We start from the raw sequence: 15,149 nt of genomic DNA on the forward strand, positions 1-15,149 counted from the left end.
CAAGAGTTCAAGGTTAGCATGGGCATTAGAGCAAGAGCTTGTCTTAGGAGAATGCTGGGATTTGCTGTCTAGTGAGCCTAGCTGGAGAACAGTGAGCTCCAGGTTCAGCAAGAGTCCCCATTTCAAGGGAATGAGGTGGAGAGAGACAGACCCAGACACCCGCCATTCTCTGCTGATCCCACATACGTGTCTTGCACACCACCACCACCACCACATAAGATCCTGTCTCCAGCAGAAGAAAGGGAGGAGGGAGGAAGGGAGGGAGGGAAGGAGGGAGGCTGAGAGGGGCAGCTGGTGCTTTATTAAAACACTGACTGTGCTCCACCAGGCCTCTACCCTGAAATTCCATCCTGCAGCTCACAAAGGGAGACGCAGAGGCATGGGACAGTGAGCACAAGGGCCAAGATCACAGCAGGTTCCTAAGGTTCAGTGTGGACCCTGCCACTCCCATGATGAAAATGGATTAAATGGATTAAAACTTCATACCACAGGCTGTAGTCAGAAAGATAATACCCACGCTAGATGGCACCTGAGCTCTGGAGGGGAGCTGGGGGGGGGGGGCGGGAAGGCAATATGCCTTTCCTGTGCAATACACTCACTCACAGAGCACAAACTGCTTTGAAGGAACATTTTCAACTCTTTTAAAAAGCACTTAAGAAATCGACCCAGTTATGAGATGTAGTAGTAAGTAAAATATAGCCCCACCAGCCCCCCAAAATCAATACCATAGACTCTCATGACTCTAAGCTTTAAATACTACTAAAATACAAGGTACTATCATATTTAAATGCTGGCCTAAAGCGCTCTCAGAGCTGTGAACACTGTGAAAGCAGTTCCTACCCCACCCACCTCCCTGTCCCATTCTTGATGTGGTCTGCAAAGATCTGTACAAGAGGCCAAGTCCTTTTCAATTCTTGCCACATAGTAAACAGGCTCAGTGTACATGAGGTGAATGAGAAATGAGAAGATGGATGAATGAATGAATGAATAAATGAATGAATGAACAAATGAACTCAGGGTTAGCTAAAAAATAAATACCTTATTGGAGCTTTCTCTGTTCTTTAAGATTTATTTTTATTTTTATAATATACATATGTTAGGGAGATGTACAGATATATGTGGGTACCCACAGAAGCCAGAGGTATCACATGCCCTGTAACTAGAGTTACAGGAGGTTGTGAGCCACCTGAAAACCAAATTTAAGTCCTCTGGAAGAGCACTGGGCTTTGAACTGCTGAGCCAGCTCTCCAGCCTGTCTCTGTGGTTTTATAAGGCATAAATGTCGAATTACCCTAAAAGCTAAAATACCTCACATGATAACTCATAGGGAGGGAAAGGCACATGAGAGAAAGGTTTTAAACCACAGAGAAATGGAATGTGCTGAGTGCTGACAAAAGGAAGGTATAAGAAACAAGAGAGTCTGAGGACCGGAGGTAGGAAGTGTCATTTTCCCTGTTTCCCAAAGTCCCCAGCATTCGTTTCATATGTGCAATGCTAGACCTTCCTAAGTCATGGCCCTGCTTTGCCCAGTAGTCACAGGGCGACAGTGGGAGACGATCAAGACTCGGGGCTGCTCTATCTTTTGAGACTTCTAAGAAGAAAAGCCCCAGCAAGCTGGAAAGTATTCCTATCTTACAGGCCCATCGTCATGTCCAGGGTTTCAGAAGGTGAGAGTCCAGCCTAACTGGAGGGCACACCATCATCCCACACAGGGGAAGAAACAAACTGTGTCCCTGGCACAGATCTAGATGTTTGGATACTATGGAGAGGAAGAAAGACAACGATGCCTGGACTCATGGGCATACGAGACAGAAAGACAAAGTACCTTCCTAAGATGGAGAAGAATGTTATACAAGATGCTCAGAGTCAGTGAGCGTGAGGCTCAGGTGAGAGTCAGTGAGTGTGAGGCTCAGGTGAGAGTCAGTGAGAGTCAGTGAGTGTGAGGCTCGGAGGTGAAGCCAACACCACAGAGTGAGCGCCACACAGTGAGCGAGCAGCAGAGTCTGGCTCCCTAGAAATTACGTATGGTGGCTTTACCTGCAATTTCAGCCTGGGAAAGGGGAGACAGTGCAAGCTGGCTAGTGAGACCAGCCACATGAATAAGCTCTGGGCTTGACTGAGAGACCCTGTCTCAGTGACTGAAATGGAAGGGGGATGGAAAATGATAGCTTCATGTCGGCCTCAGGCCTCCACATGCGTGTTCAGACATGTACTATGAGCACTTTCATACATGTACTCACACACATACAAAAAAGCCCATGCACACATGCACAACACAAGTGTGAGCTTGTGCACATGCAAGCACAGACGTGCACATGCCAGAAAGACATAGAAAAAAAATTGACCAGTTGTCCTTAAACTAGCAGAGGTTTGAAAGCCCGATTTGCATCAGGCTCACAGCTGCCTCAATTGACTGCAGATAGCGATAGAGCCTCCCACGCTCCCTTTGGGACAGATGTGGTAAGTTTGATTGTGAAATTCAGTTAGGTGCCTTCTGCAGGGCCTGCCTCCTCCCCCACTTCTGGAAACTAGTAACTCAGAGCTGACTGCCTAGTTTTACCTCCCCAGAAGCTGGCCCCAGTTGAGCCTGTGGGCCCAGAGGTTGGCTCTGCATGTTTATGTAACTAAAGTGCAGTAGCCTAACATCGGCTGCCGTTGACCTTGCAAATCACACATAGCAGTGTGAAAGCTCAAAGCTGTGACCCAGACCAAGACCCAGACATGCTGGTATCACCAATGACACCACCCTCCCCGGCAGCATTGTGCTGGCTAGTTTTATGTCAACTTGACAGATGTTAGAATCATCTGAGAGGAGGAATCCTCCATTGATAAAATGCTTCCATAAGATTAGGCTATAGACAGCCTTAGTTTTCTTATTAATGATTGATGTGGGAAGGACCAGCCCATCTATTATGGGTGCTGCAGCTCCTGGGCTGGTGGTCCTGGGTACTATTAAAACAAGAGCCATGGGCTGGTGAGATGGCTCAGTGGGTAAGAGCACCCGACTGCTCTTCCGAAGGTCCGGAGTTCAAATCCCAGCAACCACATGGTGGCTCACAACCATCTATAATGAGATCTGATTCCCTCTTCTGGAGTGTCTGAAGACAGCTACAGTGTACTTAATATAATCAATCAATAAATAAAAAAAATACAAAAAAAAAACCTATTTAAAAAAAAAAAAAAAACAAGAGCCATGCTGAGCAACCCAATAAGTAGCGCTCCTTCACGGCCTCTGCATCAGCTTCTGCTTCCAGGTTCCTGCCCCGTTTGAGTTCCTGTCTTGACTTCCTTCAAGAGTAGATTGTGATGTGGAAGTGTAAACCAAATAAAACCTTTGCTGTCCACGTTGCTTTTGTTTCATTAAAGCTACAGTCACCCTAACTAGCATAGAAATTGATTCCAGGAGTGAAGTCTTCCCATGACACTCCTGACCATGTAGTTCTGAGAAGGACTGTAGAAAGCCTTGGAACTTTGTGTAGAGGGAATCTTTTGTACAATGTGTGGCAGCTTCACCTGCCCAAAAAAAGGCTGATGACCTATGTATGAGCTTAGGCGGGAAACAGGGACACTGAAGTTCCAGGATGGAGAAAGGATTTCTGGGAAAGAGTCGGGAGAACGAGGGATTCTCCCTAAAAGGTGATGGAGACGTTGCATGAACCAGAGGAGAGGTAACCCCGACATGGCAAGACTGAGAATGGAATAAACAGGACACCTGACTTACAAGCTGGTTGATTAGCAAGCCCTAGCTTTTGGCCTAGGCAATTATTCATGATAATTCAGTCTCAGAGTCATTATTTCCCGAACTTGGTGTGGTTGGTGAAGCCTGAGGTTACAACTTTGGGCTATAAAAGCTACTGAGTGTGCAAAGCTTGGTGAGTTGGTCTGTTGGAGCTTAGAAGATAAGAGCAGTGAGAAAAACTCATAAGATGGCAGTCTAGCTAGATGGAGAGTTTGAGACAAGCATCTTTGTGCCTTAGACGGAACAGAGAATCAATACAGCATTCATTACACTGCTCAGTATGATCCAGACTCACAGACACAAGCCTTCCAGATGCCCTGGGATAGGTGTTGAGCAGGGGGGTGAAGAGAGGGACTGCTGATTCTAGACCTCCAAACAGGAAATCACTCCAACAGGGCAGTGCCACCCAACACTACCTCTGCCACATAGAACATTAAGGTCCTATAGGGATGTTCCAGGGCCAGGGTGCAAAGTCCCCTCCTTGCCATGACACACACATTCCCAGATTTGGCCTCGTCTATCCTTAGCTTCAAACCCATCCCAGCAGCTCTCTAGCCACCAGGGCCCTTCCACCCTGCTCTCTGCTCTTCCCGAGTTCTGTTCCTACTTCTAGAATCACTGCTTCCCTTCTCCCAGCCGCCATTGCTGGTTTCAGGCTACAACTCATTTCCCAGTCGACCTCAGTGACCTCCACTGCCCGAGTGTCCTCAGGCTCCACACTTCCCACATCTACACGCATCACAGTCGCTCGCAGAGCTTTGTACTCTAAAGAAGCTCCTCTGGTCTGTCCATGAGGTGGGTGTCTCTGGGGCTTTTCACAATCCCTGGCACCCTACATGGACTGGGCACTTCAGGGGAATAGACACACAGGGTCTGTGGTGCAGGAAGATGGCTGGGTGCCTCCAGAGCACTGTTTAAGCTCCACTCTGCCCAGGAGCTCTACTTCCTGTCTGAGCCACAAGGATAGATTTGTTCTCTTGTGGGTCCTTCCCACCCCTGACCTTCAAAGAACAAGGCAAATGAAGGACGTCTGCGTGGCCACCTGACTCTGGGCTAGACGTTCATGGTGTGATGCTGGTCACACCAGATGCTCAAGGCCAGAGTACAGCTGAGCTTCTCCCAGGCCTGTCTTCAGTGCTGGGGACAGAGGTGGTGTGTTCTCCTTCCCAGGGGACCTTACCCCTGAATCCTACCTGTCCAATGCTGGTACAACTTTCCACTCTTCCCCCACTAAGTCCCTTCCCCTGGGCAGAAAATGGCAGAGAGATGCAATCATCCCTAGAAGAGCTGGACCAGCCTTGGAGACTCAAGCCAGAGAAACCCATTTCAGAAGCTCTTCTTGCCCACTCTGAAGAGGAAGGCCACAGACGGCTCCATCCTAAAGAACCTTAAAAGAGAGCAGCAAGGTGCACTTTTCCAGGCTGTTGTCTGCAAACATGCAAGCCATTAAAATGGCTGCTGGCCCTGGGGATTCCAGCTTTTAGAAAAAGTACCTCCAAACCTGACAGCCAGCAAGCAACATCTGTGTGGGGAGATGCTCTGTTTGGAGGCAAGCATGGGGGTTTGAATAAGAGTGGCCTCCATAAGCTCATTTGTTTGAATGCCTAGTTCCCAGTTGGTAGAACTGTTCGGGAAGGATTAGGAGGTGTGGCCTTGTTGTGGGTTTCAAAAGCCCATGCCAAGAGCAGCTTCATATCTACTCATGGTGTTCTCTCTTTCCTGTCTGTGTGTGTGTGTGTGTGTGTGTGTGTGTGTGTGAGAGAGAGAGAGAGAGAGAGAGAGAGAGAGAGATCCAGCTCTAGGCCTGCCATCATGCTCCCTGCCACGATGATCATATACTAACCCTCTGAAACTGTAAGCAAGCCCTCATTTAATGCTTTTCTTCTTTTAAAAGTTGCCTTGGTCATGGTGTCTCTTCACAACAATAGAACAGTAACTAAGAAAGAAAGGTTATAAACTAAAGTTAGTTCAAATATTGACAAATTAGGTGGCTTCACTTTAGAATTACAGGCACAGGCCTGTAATAGCAGCTACTCAGATTCAGTGGACTGCCAGGAGTGAATTCAAGGCCAACCTGGACAGTTAGTGAGACCCTGTCTCAAAAGACAGTGCAATGAGGGCTGGGCCCACGCCTCAGTGGTAAGGTGCTTGCCTGATACCAAGCATGAAAAGGGATAAAAGAAGGATCAGAATGTCTAATCATAGGAGAAGACTCTATAGGAAGAGGGGTCCCCCAGGTACCAGGGACAGAAGTACAAGGGTGGTAGAGCTGAGGCCTAGTGGCCTCCTGGAAGTGAGTCAAAGGCAGATGCTGAGCACAGGAAGCCTGGCTCTCGGGTCCCTCTGTGAGCAGTGCAGGCACTGGAAACAGGGCAGGGCAGCCTCTGCTCAACCCCTTCCCCTCACTTCCAACATCCTTGGCCAGAACTCACACTCTTTCACGGGCCTTGGAAAGACAAGGAGTTAACATCGGAAACCCATCCAGCTCACCTGTCTCATAACCCCCTTCGTTGGCTGCATGGAGACGGAAGTCCACCTCTGACCAAAGACAAACGCCTCCTGGGAGGAGTTACAAACTCTTTACAGGGAACGCCTATCAGCTACTGGCAGTCTGTCTGATGAACCATGGGCTTTCAGGGCCACACATACGTCCACTAATCTTGTGACTCACACCTGACAACACCGGTGTCATGCAGAGGAGACAGACACTCTTGTGACTTATTTATAAAGAAAGTAGCCCACACAATGACAAACTACAGATGAAAAATGTTTATGTTCCTTCTGAATGCTGGCCTCTTGGACAGCTCTCTTTTAAAATGGCTAACTTGCCCTTTTTTAAAATAAAATATTAATATTTGGTCAACACAAGGTACCCATTGAAAAATTTAAATCTTCCCTGGAGTCTGGTACCAGTGAGAATGATCTGGGCACCCCCCAAATCTAGGCAACAGGTGTCTGAGGTGGAGCAATGAGGGGGAAAAAATCCATCAGGAAAACAGAAGGCAGAGAGGTACCTGCTTCCTGTCCTCCGTTTTCTTGAAATCTTCACACGCTAGCCAAAACAAGACATTCTCTTCGCTGAATTCCTTCTTCAGAAACTCCTGTAGATAAAAAGGGGGAGAGGGAGTCATACTGTGTTCAACACTGAGACAAGATACGTTTCCTTTAGAAGATGACTTGGCGAAAGTGGACGGAGGAGCCTGGATTAGTCAGCCCTTGAAAAAAAACTCCACCCGGAAAAACAAAGAACGTGTTTAATGTTGAAGCAAGTATTTCTTACGCATTTCACCTTAATGGTTTTGACATTGCAAGACACAATAAAAATGAAGCGGGAATCTACTTGCATTTCTGAGCTGACAATAAATTACCAAAAAGTAAATTAAAGTGGAAGATATATCAGCCCCTTCCAGACACTGTTTAAACAAAGTGCATTCCTCCAAAGCCAGGCCCCCCCCTTTTTTTTTAAACAAAAGAAAAGAAAACATATTAAGTCCTGTCCAAATCATGGTGATGGAGACCATTTTAAGTTGGAGGTGTGCTTTCCTGGGACTGCTGGTTGAGGAGTCAGCACATGGTCAGCTCTACAGCTGCGTTCAAACCTCACTGGCATCCAGACAATGCTCACAGCTCTACTTCCCACCCTGGGGTCTCCATGAGGACCGGCAGCACCTTGCCCTATCACTTAAAAAGCCAGGTTGCAGGGTCAGTATGGGGTTCACGTGTGACCCGCCATGGGCAGCAGGACTTATGCTGGCAGGAAAAGCCATTTCTTGGTGGCATTAACTCGTTCCTGTCCATCAGCTCTCCTTTGGGCTTCCCCGGCTTCACTCTGTCAGTTACCATCCAACCTCTCTCACCAGTGATACGTTCAAAGAGACTCTGAGACCGGAAAGAACAAACCTTTACCCCAAAGTCCCAGATCATCCTTGCCAGCACTGAAACCCCTCCCTCTAAACCCCATTTTGGTAAGGCATCCCCCCCATCACCCTTATCTCCTCTCCACTAACTACAGGGAAAACAGAGATAAGCTCCATGTCCCTTAGTGGGAGTCCAAGACGGCCATGACAGATGAATGGTTCTTAGTCTGTAGCCAGGATAGTCAGTATTAAACACTGCCCTGGTCCCCACACCGCCATCTCCCATCATACAGACGTCAAAACTTTTCCTATTGTGTCAGCTCTAATGAACAATGAAAAGGCGAACCCTGAATCTCTGCACCCCTTCTGGGTCTTCCAGAAGATTCTCCAGGGAGGATGCCCACTTGGCTGTGCTCTTAAGGCTCTGGTGGCCGCTGCTTGAGCTCCCATCTCCGTCATGGATATCTGCAAAACACAGTTTAGACAGTGTCACCAGTGACACCAGACAGTGTCACCACCCAAGGACTCTGTCCCATGCAGACAGTGTATGTGAGGAAATTACTGTAACTCTGCATGGCTAAGGTCACCACCACCATCGGCACCAAACCAGCATGTGCTAGGGCCTGTCACAACACCGAGTCTACTGAGGTGGGAGTCACTATTCCCTCCATTGTCCAGACAAAAACAAAAAACAAAAACAACAAAACAAACAAACAAACACACCAACGGAGGGCCTTGCCATTTCTGCTATGTCCCAGTTTGTCCCTTGGCCCTTGAGTCTCTCTGCAACCCACCTTCCATCGACCTCCCCGACCCAGCATCCACTCTTTCCCCCTGCCCTTTTGCACAGTTATGGTGCCTCCATGGATCTGAAAGCCCCTATAGAGCAGCTTCTTTGGCCTGTGCAGCACATAAGCAAGCGTGTGAGGCAAGGCCAGAATGAGGGCGATCACACCAAGAGCTGTGAAGATACGCAAGCATGTAGATAAGTGTCTTCATATGATACAAATTAATGTACATACTGGGGCTCGGGGCATGGGGGGGCGGGGTGTTTGTCTCGCATGCGCTGAGCCCTGGGTTCTATCCTGAGTCCCAGGATAAAGACAAACAAACGTCAGCATTTTAAATAAAGCATCAGAGGTCTCCATCTTTACTCTCATTCGCACCTCCAGTGTGGTTTGCCAACACTGTTACTTATCCAGCTTTTACGTAGTTTGGTTCATCGTTTTTTTTTTTTTTTTGTTTTTTAAATGTCTTATCCTTAAAAAAAAATACAGCCAGGGATGAGGCTCTGTTGGGAGAGTGCTCGTCTGGGTTCCGGCCTCAGAACTGCACAAAAGCAGCCAAGGTAGCACTGCCTGGGGTCCTCGCACTCGGGAGGTAAGAGATCAGGAGTTCAGTCAATCTTGGCTACACAGGAAGTTCAAAACCAGCTTGAGAAACATGAGACCCTGCCTGTGGATGAATGGATGGATGGATGGATGGTGACAAAGTTAAATGTCACTGATCTGCTGCTACACTGGGTGAAAGGGTGACTACAGGAGACATCTTACATCAACAGGCTTGATACTTAAAATCCTCTTTACCATAAAAGGGGGGGGGGGGCAGCCGGACTTGCACTGGCATGTCACTTTGGCTGAGTCCAAGTTCAAAACCTACTTGACGGGTTTGAGCTACAAGGTCTTGAGTAAAATCTGTGTGTGCAGCTGAGAGAAAACCCTCTGAGGCGGGGCTTACCTAAGCATTCAAGATAGATGCACAAACTCTGCATTTCTCCACAGCAGGTAGGAGGATTTTGCACACTCCCAGCACAAAGAAATAAGAAGACTCTGAAGTGATAGATACGACAACTACTCTGACCTAATCCTTATATAATAATATACACTTAAATGCCCCCCACCGTATCTAACAAATATGTATAATTATCGTGTGTCCATCAGGGAACAAAATAGGAGGTCCATCAGAGAGCTGGCTACACACTGTGACAGTCTCTCTCCCCTCTTCCACAAACAATGACCCACCAAGGGAACCGTATTGACAGCTAGTACTTTTTTCCACAATTGGCTTTTTTGTCCTAAACGCTAAAGACAAGGTTCCATTAAAAAATAAATAAAAAAATAAATAAAAAAAGCTTGAATCTAGGAGAAAATTAAGAGACCAAAAAGCGAATCATTTTTAAAGCATGATTGGAAAAAAAATTATATTAATCACTGAAAATAACAACTAGGAAACCATAATAGTGAAATATTTTGTATCAGAATATACCAGACTTGGACCAGAGGAGCTGACTTAGTTGATAAAGTGCCTTCACACAGGCATGGAGACCCAAGTTTGATTCCCAGCACCCAAATGTGAGCCTAGCTGACTGGTAAGCCTCAGGCCTCCTGAGAGATCCCATCTCCATAAAAAGCTACTAAGGAACATCCCTTAAAGTTGTCCACTGGCTTCAACACATATGCACACATACAAGCACACCTGTACACTCAGGCACACACGCACACACAGGGGGCGGGAGGGAAAGAGAATAATAGACTTAATAGTTTCCAACTGATGTCCTTTTAGGGGGCAAAATAACACATCCTAACCTTGATTTTGTTTGTTGTTTGTTTTGTTTTGTTTTGTTTTGTTTTGTTTTGTTTTGTTTTGTTTTGTTTTGTTTTGAAAGAGCGGGCCTTACTATGTAGCCTGTGCTGGGTTAGAACTCACAAACTCACAATCTTCCTTCTTAGCCTTTCCAGGGTTGGACTCGCCTGGGTGTACCACCACTCCCAAATTGACACCTTAACTTCTTACTCTTCTGGAGTCCTTTTTCTGCACCTCTATAAAACAGAACCTCATCAGAAACCTAGGGTCTATGCACCGGTGCTCACCGGGGGAGAGGATTTGTGGAAGTGCCACTCCTCTTGGCAAAGCAAGCTCCCTAGAACAATTGATCACATCACCCTGCTGACCTTCCAAAGTGACTCCCCAGCTTGTGGGTAAGAAATGAGTTCCTGGCCCCATATCTACTCTGGAATGTCTATCCCTGGACACAGAGTCTTTCCACAAACAGCAGGTTTTTAAAACCATTACAAGAGGTTCCCGAAGGAGAGCTCCTTCCACCAAGCATTCCTCCAACTTACCTTCTGTTCTCTGCCCCGAAAACACAGTTTGACCGTTTACTCCACTGCCCCAGCAGATCCTCTTGAGCAAATAAACACCGGGACACAAGCACACTATTCTAGGAACTACCTCGGGCAGCCACGAGCTCCTTTCCACGTTTTCAACCTTAGTCTGAAAGGACGCAGAAATTCTTGGCACTCTTAAATAATCAACCATACCATGCCAGGGTTTCACTGCCCTGCTCTCTGGCAAATAAATGCACATGGTGGGTTGTGCCCAGGCAGTTGAGAGCTGACTCCACCGCTGAGGAAATGCAAAGCACCCTCTTGACGACCAATCTGTGGATTAACTTTTTGTGGCAGCTTTCAGTTGAACAAGAAGTGAGCTGGCCCTTTTGGTACCTGAGGTCCATTCTTAGCACCCACACACAAAGCCAGAGCAGCAGTACCTATGTAATTCTAGTGCTGAAAAGACAGAGGCAGGAGGATCCTGGGGCTCACTGACATGATAGTCTAACTGAATCCCAGAATCCCAGGTTCAGTGAGAAACCATGTTCCAAAATAACAAGGTGAAAGTGACTGAGGAAGATGACTGGCATCAGTTTCTAGCTTCCACACATCATGCGTTATGCTCATGCATATGCACGCACATGCACACACACACACACGCACAGGCACACGCACACATACACAAAGTCATACAATTCCAGATCTACTGCCTCTTTAGACTGGAAAGCAAAAGTCCAAGAAAACAACTTATCTAAGGAATCGCTACACAGAACCAGCAACACCTATTTGCCCCACTAGGATTGCCTCAACGGGACTCCAGGGTCCTTGCAACACTGGAAAATGGTAGTCCCTCATAGGTACATTCCAGGGCTGCCATCTCCCTTACATCAGAAAATAAAAACGACACTGTGTGATTCAGGGGAGGGATTTGCAAAAGCTTTAGTTACTGGTGTTTTGACTTTGGAGCTCTTTATATATATATATATATATATATATATATATATATATATGTATATGTATATGTATATGTATATGTATATGTATATATATTAATTATTGATTGATTGGTTGATTGATTGATTGATTGATTGATTTCATGTATGTGAGTACACTATCTCTGTCTTCAGACACCCCAGAAGAGGGCATCAGATCCCATTACAGATGGTTGTGAGCTACCATGTGGTTGCTGGGAATCGACAGCCCCGGCTTTGGAGCTCTTAAGTGTGTGTTTGTGTGTGTGTATGTGTGTGTGTGTGTGTGTGTGTGTGTGTGTGTGTGTGTGTGTTAGGTGGGGGTATGTGCTGAAGAGTGCAGTGCCTGAGAAGGCCAGAAGAGGGCATCAGAGCTGGGTTTCCAGGTAGGTGCAAACTGCTGGACCAGCTAGCTGAGAACCAAACTCCAAGTCTTCAGGGCCCACCAGTATGCACTCTTAGCTGCCAAGCAGGCTTTGGGGCTTCAGTTCTCCTGACTAAAGCCTCCCCGTTTGGCCGTTTCTGCCACTGTAACTTTCCCACAGGATTCTTCTGCCGGCTCCTGTCATGTGTTTTCTCTTTCCTCGGATCTCGGTTTGGATCTTTTCCAAGACTTCAGATTGACTTTAAGGGTTTTTGTTGTTTGTTTTTCAATACTGGGGATTGACTCCAGGACCCTGCACATGCTACGCAAGTGCTCTACCGCTGTGTTCCTGTCCTCCACTTCCTCCTCCCCCTCCTCTCTTCATTCTGAAAATTAAGACTTTTGTTGTTGTTGTTGTTCTTACAACAGACAGATAGTCCTGGAGCAACATCCGCAAACACAATTCATTTAATGGCATCTATATTTTGTCTGTTTTTTTTTTTTTTATTTCTATAACAACATACCTGAGGCAAGCTACTTTATAAAGCAAGAGGTTTGTTTTGGCTTATTGATTTAGCTCTCAAAGGCCCGAACTCTAATACCTCACAATGGAAACTGCATTTCAACACAGGAGCTCTGAGACACAGTCAACCTCACCCAGGTCGCAGCAGCCCATCATCTCTAGACTCCCATGAAACAGATCACCAGCCTGTTCCATCTGGCATCACCCTAGAAGTCGCACAGCACAGCTGTGACTCAGTGTCCCCTGCTCAGAAAATTTTATTTTGTTTATATATAGACCAAGGGATCCCAGGCTATCTCAGTTCACGTTAAACATGGTATTTTACCTAGTAACATGAAAGAGAAAGAACAGCTTTTATCAATAGCAAGCAAGCTTACTTCTAAACGTAAAAACATGGTGGCACACATCTGTAATCCCATACATGGAGGCAGTATCAGGAGGATCCTGAGAGTTCAAGGCCAGGCCAGTCCACATTGGGAGCTTGTGGTCAGTCAGGGCTATATGTGGAGACCCTCTCAAAATGCTACCATAATTAGTACTAATAATGACAATTAAAACATTAAAAAAAAAAAAACCCAAGATTTCACAGCTGCCCAAACCTTATCCAAGAGTCTCCCAAATTCAGATATTTTGTCATTCTTGTGCATGGCTACCTGTGTGTGTGCATACACATATGCATGTATAGGCCAGAGGTCAGTTCCCGAGGTCTTTCTCAGCCCCTCTCCACCTTGGTTTTTTAGTCTGAATTTCTCACTTTTATCTGCTGGTTCTGCCAGGCTGGCTGGCCCGGAGACCCAGGGATCCTCCTGGCCTGGCTTCCCCAGCCCTGGGGTGACAATCACAAAGTGAACTGGCTTCTTCTGCCTGGGCCTGGGGAGCAGACTCAGGTCCTCTCACATTCAGGGCAAGCACTTCACTGCCTGAGCCAGCTCTCCAGTCCTACCCATCCATTTTCATCGACAAGTTTCCATTTTGGGTGAATAGGCAAGAAAGCAGGCTTAAAATGCCCAGGTGGAAAAAAAAATACACTAAACATGTTTTCTTAGCAGCTTTAAGATTTCTCGGGCTAGAAGCAGCAATTTGGAGTGGTATTAGTTTGTCTCAATTTTGTCTGCTTATATTTTGCTTGTTTATTTCAACTCTAAAATGTTATGACGAAGAAAGGGGGTTCTACTGTTGCCTGGCCAGTTTTTTGTTGTTGTTGTTGTTGTTTGGGGGGGGTTGTTTTGTTTTTGTTTTTTTCTTTGTTTTGTGTTGCTTTGTTCTTCTAGCTCTCCGAAATTTCTTTTTTGCATGCCTGGGCCTAATTTTTTCAGTAAATTTATCTTCAGCTGATGATAAAACTACTTACAATTTGTCCTCCAGGTGTGAGGTTGTGGGCCACACTTTGCTGTGGGTTGAAAGCACTCTCGTGTGACATTTATTACGTCCCCGTTTTCCAGGTGAGGACGCTGAGATGTGAGACTTGCAAAGAAAGAAAGTCTCGGTCCGTGGCCGGTGGTCTGGCACCAGGGAACCTGTCCTTTCTCACGGGGCTCTATGACTGTTTAACTTTGATTTCTGCTCATCTTTACATCGAGAGGTCAGAAAGGAGCAGATTTGAAGAGGCTAAGAACAGCAGGGTGTGGCTGTGCAGACCTTTAGTCCCAGTGTTTGCGGGGCAGAGGCAGGCGCATCTCTGAGTCCAAGGCCAGCCTAGTTTATACAGAGAATTCAGCCAGAGTTACGTGGTGAGATCCTGGAGAGAGGGAGAGAAGGGGTAGGGGTGGGGTCAAGGAACAGGAGACTGACCAATAACAATTACATTGTTAGAGTGTAGGTAGACAGAAACTTGGGGTGAATTCCATGCTGGGGAAGTCAGGGTAGAAGCCCTGTAAGACTAAGCTGGGAGCACCCAGCACACAGCACACTGCAGACAGTTTCATTTCCATCTGTGCTGTTCTGGGTGGTTTCTGACTTCAGTAAAAGCCTGTCTTCGAAGATGCACGCAGCATTGGCATACAGATGGCTGGAGCCTGTTGCTTGCGATCCACTTCATCATACATTATTTATATTAGCTATGATGTCACAGCTAATCGAGACTTTCTCCAGACAGGAATTCCCTAGAAATCCATACTCAAAGGGCATCTGGGGCAGTCATCAGACCTGAACGCTTGCAGCTTAGATTTCTGCTATGACTCCGTAGGGAGAGCCGTGTAAGGACCCTGCGCAACAGACCATTTCCCCAATCCAAATAATATTTTAACAAGCTCTCAACATCCAACTTCCTCAATAGCAGAGGCAACGGACGTTCTCACAGACTCTGCTCTAAGTACCCATAAATCCACAGCACGTTGATGGAGACAAAGGAGACATTCATATCTAGGAAAAGGCAGAGATGTTAGCCCCAAATTCCAAAGCAGTTAGACAGAACTCCCCACCTTCCTTTCAAGCCCTCTCCTTCCAGCCTGGGGTAGTGCCTCTCATCTGTAATCTAGTATTTAGAAGGGTAAGAGGTAAGAGAATCGGGCCAGCCTCTGCTACATAGCAGAGTTCTGAGAACACTGTAAACTCTGTAAGACCCTGGCCCATAAAGAAAGAATGAA

At 46.6% G+C, this 15,149-nt stretch overlaps 1 protein-coding gene across 4 annotated transcripts in view; it reads right to left on the reverse strand.

Moving 5' to 3' along the window:
* Rgs10 (regulator of G-protein signalling 10) overlaps window positions 1–15,149 on the reverse strand; it is a 45,886-nt gene that overhangs the window by 22,796 nt on the left and 7,941 nt on the right. For all 4 annotated transcript variants that reach the window (XM_017312270.2, XM_006508139.3, XM_030242942.1 and 1 more), the window contains 2 exons: window positions 7,943–8,061; window positions 6,754–6,840 (listed from right to left, as the gene is read on the reverse strand). In XM_017312270.2, the coding sequence (XP_017167759.2) occupies window positions 6,754–6,840; window positions 7,943–8,061 (206 nt within the window). The remainder of the gene's footprint in view (window positions 1–6,753; window positions 6,841–7,942; window positions 8,062–15,149) is intronic.

Source organism: Mus musculus, chromosome 7, assembly GCF_000001635.26.
Source record: "Mus musculus strain C57BL/6J chromosome 7, GRCm38.p6 C57BL/6J".
NCBI classification, from domain to species: Eukaryota; Metazoa; Chordata; class Mammalia; order Rodentia; family Muridae; genus Mus; species Mus musculus.